At 54.0% G+C, this 7,867-nt stretch overlaps 2 protein-coding genes and 1 long non-coding RNA gene across 5 annotated transcripts in view; 2 read left to right on the forward strand and 1 right to left on the reverse strand.

Annotated features, from left to right (window-relative positions):
* Positions 1 to 1,587, forward strand: part of ADAMTS10 (ADAM metallopeptidase with thrombospondin type 1 motif 10) — a 29,338-nt gene extending 27,751 nt beyond the window's left edge. For 2 of the 3 annotated variants that reach the window (XM_050770076.1, XM_050770079.1), the window contains one exon: positions 828 to 1,587. In XM_050770076.1, coding sequence (XP_050626033.1) covers positions 828 to 937 — 110 coding nt within the window. In that variant the 3' untranslated portion in view covers positions 938 to 1,587. The remainder of the gene's footprint in view (positions 1 to 827) is intronic. The other variant, XM_050770077.1, reaches the window with a different exon arrangement.
* Positions 1 to 7,867, reverse strand: part of LOC126942911 (uncharacterized) — a 600,821-nt gene that overhangs the window by 395,152 nt on the left and 197,802 nt on the right. The gene's annotated exons all lie outside the window — the stretch shown is intronic.
* The window catches only part of MYO1F (myosin IF), a 55,173-nt gene continuing 51,392 nt past the window's right edge, over positions 4,087 to 7,867 (forward strand). Inside the window, exon 1 of the mRNA XM_050770075.1 lies at positions 4,087 to 4,351. Within this exon, the coding sequence (XP_050626032.1) occupies positions 4,349 to 4,351 (3 nt within the window). The 5' untranslated portion in view covers positions 4,087 to 4,348. The remainder of the gene's footprint in view (positions 4,352 to 7,867) is intronic.

A 7,867-nucleotide genomic window follows, 5' to 3' on the forward strand; every position in this document is an offset into this window, starting at 1 on the left:
TTTTGTTTTGAGACAGAGTCTCGCTCTGTCTCCCAGGCTGGAGTGCAATGGCGCAATCTCAGCTCACTGCGACCTCCACCTCCCAGGTTCAGGCAATTCTCCTGCCTCAGCCTCTTGAGTAGCTGGGATTACAGGCACCTGCCACCACGCCCGGCTAATTTTTGTATTTTTAGTAGAGATGGGGTTTCATCACGTCAGCCAGGCTGGTCTCAAACTCACGACCTGAAGTGATCCACCTGCTTCGGCCTCCCAAAGTGCTGGGATTACAGGCATGAGCCACCGCGCCTGGCCTAAGTTTTTCTTTTAATTAGTTTTTCTAGACGCAGGGGTCTCACTATGTTGCCCAGGCTGGTCTCGAACTCCTGGGCTCAAGCAATCCTCCCGCCTTGGCCTCCCAAAGTGCTGGGATTACAGGCGTGATACACTGTACCCGGCCCTTTTCTTGTGCCTGTGTTGGCCCCCAATCCTGCACTCTCTCTCTTAAATCCTCAAAACAGCCTAGTGACATCGGTGCTATTATAAGCCCCCTTTGATAGTTGAGGAAACTGAGGCACAGAAGCCAGGCGTGGTTTGCTCACACCTGCAGTCCCAACTACTCAGGAGGCTGAGGTGGGAGGATCGCTTGAGCTCAAGAGTTGGAGACCAGCCTGGGCAATATAGCAAGATACCGTCTGTGAAAAAAAAAAAAAAAAAGGTAAATTTAAAAAGAAAGAAACTAAGGCACAGAAAGGTAAAGTCACTGGCCAGGAAGCACTTCAGGTCGTGTGTGCAGCCCTGCGGGGAGGGAGGCTGAGACCTGATTTTCCTTCCTTCTCCCGCCCCCGCAGAGTGCAAGGATGTGAACAAGGTCGCCTACTGCCCCCTGGTGCTCAAATTTCAGTTCTGCAGCCGAGCCTACTTCCGCCAGATGTGCTGCAAAACCTGCCAGGGCCACTAAGGAGCGCGCGGCACCCGGAGCCACAGCTGGCGGGGTCTCTGCCTCCAGCCCTGCAGTGGGCCGGCCAGAGGGGGCCCCAGGGGGGCGGGAACTGGGAGGGAAGGGTGAGACGGAGCCGGAAGTTATTTATTGGGAACCCCTGCAGGGCCCCTGGCTAAGGGATGGAGAGGGGCTGGCTGCCCCCCCGAGGGCCCCTCTTCAGCATCCCCCGCTTCCAGTTCACGTAGAGAGACCCCCTCCAGGGTGGGTCTGGGGAGGGGACAGCTGTTCACCCCAGCACCCTTTGCACCCACCCTTAGGGAGTCCCCAACACTCCCCCACTCCTTTGATGGGAATATGTACTGTGAAGAGTAGGGGTGGGGAGGGGGTCTGCTGGTGCCCTGCCCCCCAGCACTGCCCTACCCCTCCACTCCGAGCTGGGGGGAGTCTCTGTCTGCTATGGGAGACGAGGGGGTAGCACCACCTCCCTGACACCTTCCCCTGACCTGACCAGGGAGAGGATCCACCCCAACCTCTGCCCTGCCTGCCCCAGGGGCACCCCAACATCCAGGCCACCCCCTCATGGTGCTACAGACCCTGCCCTGGGGCCCACACACTCCTGCCAGGAAGCCCTACATCAGTAAAGTTCTGTCTTGTGTAGATTTCTACGAGTTGCGGCGTGTGTGTGTCACTGCATGCAGTAGCGCCCACCCAGGTCTGGAAAGGACCACCCGTTCTCCCAGGTCTCCCCAGCAGCCAAAATGGGACTTTTTTTTTTTTTTTTTTTTTTTGTGAGACGGGATCCCTGTCGCCCAGCTATGCCTATCATAGCTCACTGCAGCCTTGATCTCCTGGGCTCAAACAATCCTCCCACCTCCACCTCCTGAATAGCTGGAGCTACAGGCGTGCACCACCACACCCAGCTGATTTTTAAATTTTTGTAGAGACAAGGTCTCGCTATGTTGCCCAAGCTGGTCTGGAACTCCTGGGCTCAAGCAATCCTCCCACCTCAACCTCCCAAAGTGCTGGGATTACAGGCATGAGCCACCATGCCCAGCCAGATGGGGAGCTTTAACAATGCAAACAGGAACCCGGGGATTATAGGAGAAAAGTACAACAGCTTCTCATGGAAGCTTTTCTTTTTTCTTTTTTCTTTTCTTTTTTTTTTTTTTTTTTTTTTTTTTTTTTTTTTCTTTTTTGACAGGATCTCACTCTGTAGCCCAGGCTGGAGTTCAGTGTCATGATCTCAGCTCACTGCAGCCTTGAACTCCTGGGCTTAAACGATTCTTCTGCCTCACCCTGCCAAGTAACTGAGATTATAGGTGCACCACCACACCCAGCTGATGTTTTAATTTTTTGTAGAGACGAGGTCTCGCTACGTTGCCCAGGCTGGTCTGGAACTCCTAGGCTCAAGCGATCCTCCCACCTCAGCCTCCCAAAGTGCTGGGATTACAGGCATCAGCCACCATGCCTGGCCCTCACAGAGGCTCTTAAAACCACACAGCCTAGCATCTGCCACCCTGGCCATCACACTCCCCGTCACTCCGCATGCTCCAGCCACACCAGCCTCCCTGAAGTTCCTAAGTTGTCCTATGGTTTTCTCATCTCTGGGCCTTTGCTTGAGCGGTTAGCATGGCCAGGTGCACGCTCTTGCCCCTCTTCACCTCCAGCTTATTCATCGGTGTCAGCACAAACGTTGCCTCTTCCTAGAAGCCTCCCCTGATGGCCCCCAACAAAGTGGGGTCCTCCTACCCATTCATATTCACTCCTGAGTGCCTGGAGACATTGCTGAGAATTGCATGCACCAAGCCCATCAATTCTGCAAACTTGCTCAGGAGATTCCAGCAGAGACGGGCTCCTTCCCAGCTGTGGCCACTAGGGGCGCTGCATCTTAACATCTTCAAGGAGGATGCGGGTTTATCGCCCTGGACCAAAGATGGATCTGAACATGGATCCCCCCGAGGGCCTCCCAGGGTTCGGTCCTGCCTCGGCCACCTCCCTGCTGGGTGGTGTGGGGAAGTAACAGCCTCTTAGAACTGCCATTTCCTCACATGTCAAGAGGAGCCTCAGGCTGGTGTCCCAAAGACCAGCTCATGGGCTGACACGTACATGGGCCAGGCTCTGCTGTGGGGAACCCACGTTCCCATTTTACAATGAGAAAAGGGAGTGACTAAGTCACCCAGGAAGTGGGCAAGCAGGAGGCTATTAAATCTAGATGTGCCGTCCAAAGTCAGAGGCCTTCCAGATGCAGCTGCTTCCTAGTACCTCCACTTCTGTACATAAACACGTGTGACTTCTGAGGGTCATCTAAAGAGGGAGGTTGGGCTGCGTGCGGTGGCTCACGCCTGTAATCCCAGCACTTTGGGAAGGTGAGTTGGGAGGATCACCTGTGAGGTCAGTTCAAGACCAACCTGGCCAACATGGCAAAACCCCCTCTCTACTAAAAATACAAAAATTAGCCTGGCGTGGTGGTGGGTGCCTGTAACACCAGCTACTCGGGAGGCTGAAGCAGGAGAATCGCTTGAACCCAGGAAGCGGAGATTGATGTGAGCTGAGATTGTACCACTGCAATCTAGCCTGGGCGACAGAGCTAGACTCCATCTCAGAATAATAATAATAATGAGGGAGGTTGCCCAGGGATGCCCAGAGCAGACACAGCTGAAGTAGGCACCCTTCCGTGTTTTTGTTTTTTTGTGTTTTCTGGTTGTTTTTAGAGACAAGGTCTCACTCTTTTGCCCAGGCTGGAGTGCAGTGGTGCAATCACAGCTCATTGAGGCCTCTACCTCCCAGGTTCAAGCGATCCTCCCACCTCGGCCTCCCGAGTAGCTGGGACTGCAGGCTCATGCCACCATGCCCAACTAATTTTTTTTTCATTTCATTTTTTGTAGAGATGGGGTCTTGCTATATTGCCCAGGCTGGTCTCGAACTCCTGGACTCAGGTGGTCCTCCAGCCTTGGCCTCCCAAAGTACTGGGATTACAGGCGTGAGTCACCACCCCTGGGCCCCTTCCTTGGTTTTAAAAAGAGACCCAGGAAGCTCAAATTCTTCCTGAATTGCCCTGAAAAGAGGTGGTCGGTCCTGCAGCCAGCTGACCCAAATGTTCCTGCAGCAGCCTTGTCCCCAAGGAGTTGGAAAAGGGACCTCTGAGGTCCAGTAGTGGCTGCCATCAAGCTCTGACCCCTCCCTTCAGGCTCAGGGCCCCAAACAGCCAGCTCCCCGCCCCCCTCCACACCCAGCTTCCCTCCCCCATGGCCTCGGCCCCTCCCGCCAAAGGAAGTGAGAAGGGGCTGTTGTAAGAGGAACTAAAGCCAGGAGTCCGGTGAAGGGGTAGAAGCAGGGCCATGCCCAAGCCACCCCCAAGAGCCCCCTGAACCTGCACCTCCATCACGACCCATTCAGGTGCCTCCAGGAGCCCAGACACCAGCCCCCACCATGGTAAGTCCTTCAAGAGTGGGATCTGGAAGTGCAAAAGATGAGGGACACCAGCCAGGTGTCAGGTGGAGGTGTCCTGAAAATGACCATCAGAAATTGGGGTGAGGGGAGGGGCATGGTGGACTTTTGTGGGGGTGGGAGTGTCTCTCAGTGCAGCTCAGCTGCCTCCAGCATCCTTTACCAGGGAGCAAGCTCCCTTCTATAGGTGGTGGGGATGCCAGTGTGGTAGACGGAGATCCAAGGATAGGGCAGGACCTGGAAGACAGAAGGTGGCCCAGGGAGAATCACAGTCTGCAGGGACAAGGACATACCCTCCTTTGCTTGCAAATTAAGGTAGCCCTTTCCCAGTCCAGCTCAGTCCCTCATCTCCCTGTGTAGCCTTGGGCCAGTCACTTCCCCTCTCTTGGCCCCGGTTCCCACAGATGTCATATTTGGAAGTCCGTCTAGATGGGGAAGTTCCTCTTCAGGGGTCTTTTAGTTGTAACATCCTCAGGGTCTGTGGGTTCTGCCACGGAGTCCTCAGCTGAGATGAGAAGCGGTGTCTAACAGACGATGGGGTGAATTGACGCCCTCCCTGTGCCGGTGACGGGTGATGTGGCTGCAGCAGAGGCAGGAGAGGCTGAATACGTCCATGCCACCCTTTGGTGGCCATCCCTCATCCCAAGACGAGGATGGCAGCCTGATGTGTTGCTGCCTGTCAAGCCTGAGGTCTGTTGATGGCGGCAATGGGGAGACTGTCGTGATCACGGGGCTGTTACTAGCAGCATCGCAGCACCATAAGACACAAAGTAAGAGGTGGCCAGGGCTGGCTGTAAACCCCACCCCACAGCTCTCTGCTGTGCAGACCACTTCAGCTTTCATTTCTCGTCATTCTGTCAATGAGAATGAGAGCATGTGGCTGGGACAGCGGCCACTGCAGGATTCTTGGCAGGTGTAGCTTACCAGGGTGGAGTCAGGAACAGAGGGCAAGAGGCAGAGGTGGTATTAGTCTGAGAGACGACACCTTCTTTCAGGAAGCCAGAGAGGGCCAGGCATGGTGGCTCATGCCTGTAATCCCAGCATTTTAGGAGGCTGAGGCGGGTAGATCACTTGAGGTCAGGTGTTCAAGACCAGCCTGGCCAACATGGCGAAACCTCGTCTCTACTAAAAAATACAAAAAAATTAACCGGGCGCGGTGGCACACTCCTGTAATCCCAGCTACTTAGGAGGCTGAGGCAAGAGGATAACTTGAACCCAGGAGGCGGAGGGTGCAGTGAGCCAAGATCCCGCCGCTGCACTCCAGCCTGGGTAACAGAGCAGACTCCGTCTCAAAAAAAAAAAAAAAAAGAAAGGAAAGCCCATGAGAAATTGGGCATCCCGGAATTCACACCCAAACCATCAGCTGGAGCCCTGAGATTGTTGGGGTGAGAATTCTTCCCGGACAAGAAGCAAGCCAGGGAGGCTCAGGTCCTGGGATGGGCAGGGCTTTCACCAAAAGAACACAGGAAGTGATTTGCTACTTGAAAGCAACCCCACCCCTCCTCAAGGAAGCCCTCTGAAAATGCTTAGTCAACAATTGGCTTGGCAGACAAGGTCTGGGAGGGGCCAACCATATCGCAGAGGATGATAGAAGAGAAAAAAAATGACACCCAGCTCTGTCTGGGGATGCTGAGATCTTCCTGGAGGAGTGGTGACTGCCAGGAAGATCACTGAAGGATTCAATGAAACCATATTTCTGAAGTCCTTTACAACAGCGGTTCTCAACCCCCGGGCCGTGGATCGCTATCGGTCCACGGTCTGTTAGCAACCGGGGCCGCAGAGCAGGAGATGAGTGGCAGGTGAACGAGCCTGAGCTCCACCTCCTCTCAGATTCTCAGGGGCTCCATTAGAATCTCATAGGATCACAAACCCTATTGTGAACTGCACACATGAGGGATCCAGGTTGCAGGCTCCTTATGAAAATCTAATACCCATCTGGGCGCAGTGGCTCATGCCTGTAATCCTAGCACTTTGGGAGGCTGAGGTGGGCGGATCACGAGGTCAAGAGATCGAAACCATCGTGGCCAGAATGGTGAGACCCCATCTCTACTAAAAGTACAAAAATTGGCCAGGCGCGGTGGTTCACGCCTGTAATCCCAGCACTTTAGGAGGCCGAGGTGGGTGGATCGCGAGGTCAAAAGACCGAGACCATCCTGGCTAACACGGTGAAACCCCGTCTCTATTAAAAAAAAAAAATTATCCTGGCGTGGTGGCTGGCACCTGTAGTCCCAGCTACTCCGGAGGCTGAGGCAGGAGAATGGCGTGAACCCAGGAGCTGGAGCTTACATGGCGCCACTGCACTCCAGCCTGGGCAACAGAGCGAAAGTCTGTCTCAAAACAAAACAAAACAAAACAAAAACAAAAAGTAGCTGGGTGTGGTGGCACATGCCTGCAATCCCAGCTACTCAGGAGGCTGAGGCAGGAGAATCGCTTGAACCCTGGAGGCGGAGGTTGTAGCGAGCCTAGATCGTGCCATTGCACTCCAGCCTGGGCGACACAGCGAGACTCCCTCTCAAAAAAAAAAAAAAAGAAAGAAAGAAAGAAAAGAAAATCTAATGCCCTTGGCAGGGCGCGGTGGCTCACGCCTGTAATCTCAACACTTTGGGAGGTCAAGGCGGGCGGATCACCTGAGGTGAGGAGTTCAAAACCAACCTGGCCAACATGGCAAAACCCCATCTCTACTAAAAATACAAAAATTAGCCAGTTGTGGTGGCGCGTGCCTGTAACCCCAGCTACCCAGGAGGCTGAGACAGGAGAATCACTTGAACCCAGGAGGCAGAGGTTGCAATGAGGTGAGATCGTACCACTGCACTCCAGCCTGGGCCACAGAGCAAGGCTCCATCGCAAAAAAAAGAAAGAAGAAAGAAAGGAAAGAGAGAGAGGGAGGGAGGGAGGGAGGGAGGGAGGGAGGGAGGGAAGGGAAGGAAGGAAGGAAGGAAGGAAGGAAGGAAGGAAGGAAGGAAGGAAGGAAGGAGGGAGGGAGGGAGGGAGGGAAGGAAGGAAGGAAAGAAAGAAAGAAAGGGAAGGAAAGAAAGAGAGAAAGAAAATCTAATGCCCCACTCCACCGTCCACAGAAAATTGTCTTCCATTAAACCGGTCTCTGGTGCCAAAAATGTTGGGGACCGTTGCTTTACAGAGCACATAACAAGCACTTGATCCATGGTAGCTGCCATTAGCTGGGATGTCATTCTTTTCTGGATTTAGCAATGGGGATGGATGGAGGTGACCATCGTGGTAATTGGGGAGGAGTTGCTGTTGCTGTGAGTGGTCATTGCTGGGTTGTTGGTATCATTGGTTGTGGTGGTGGTTGTGGCAGTTTCTTGTTGCAGGTTCGTGGTGATAATGGCTCTTATGGGTGGGCTGGTGGTGGTGGCGGTTGGTGTTTAATGTTCGTTGGTGGTGGATTGTTTTCAGCTGGAAGTGCCGGAGATGCTTGGTGACCAGTGGAACGATGGCCATCGGTGGTTGCTGTTATTTGTAGAGGAGGGGTGTTGGTAGTAG

This window comes from Macaca thibetana, chromosome 19 (assembly GCF_024542745.1).
Source record: "Macaca thibetana thibetana isolate TM-01 chromosome 19, ASM2454274v1, whole genome shotgun sequence".
Lineage (NCBI taxonomy): Eukaryota > Metazoa > Chordata > Mammalia > Primates > Cercopithecidae > Macaca > Macaca thibetana.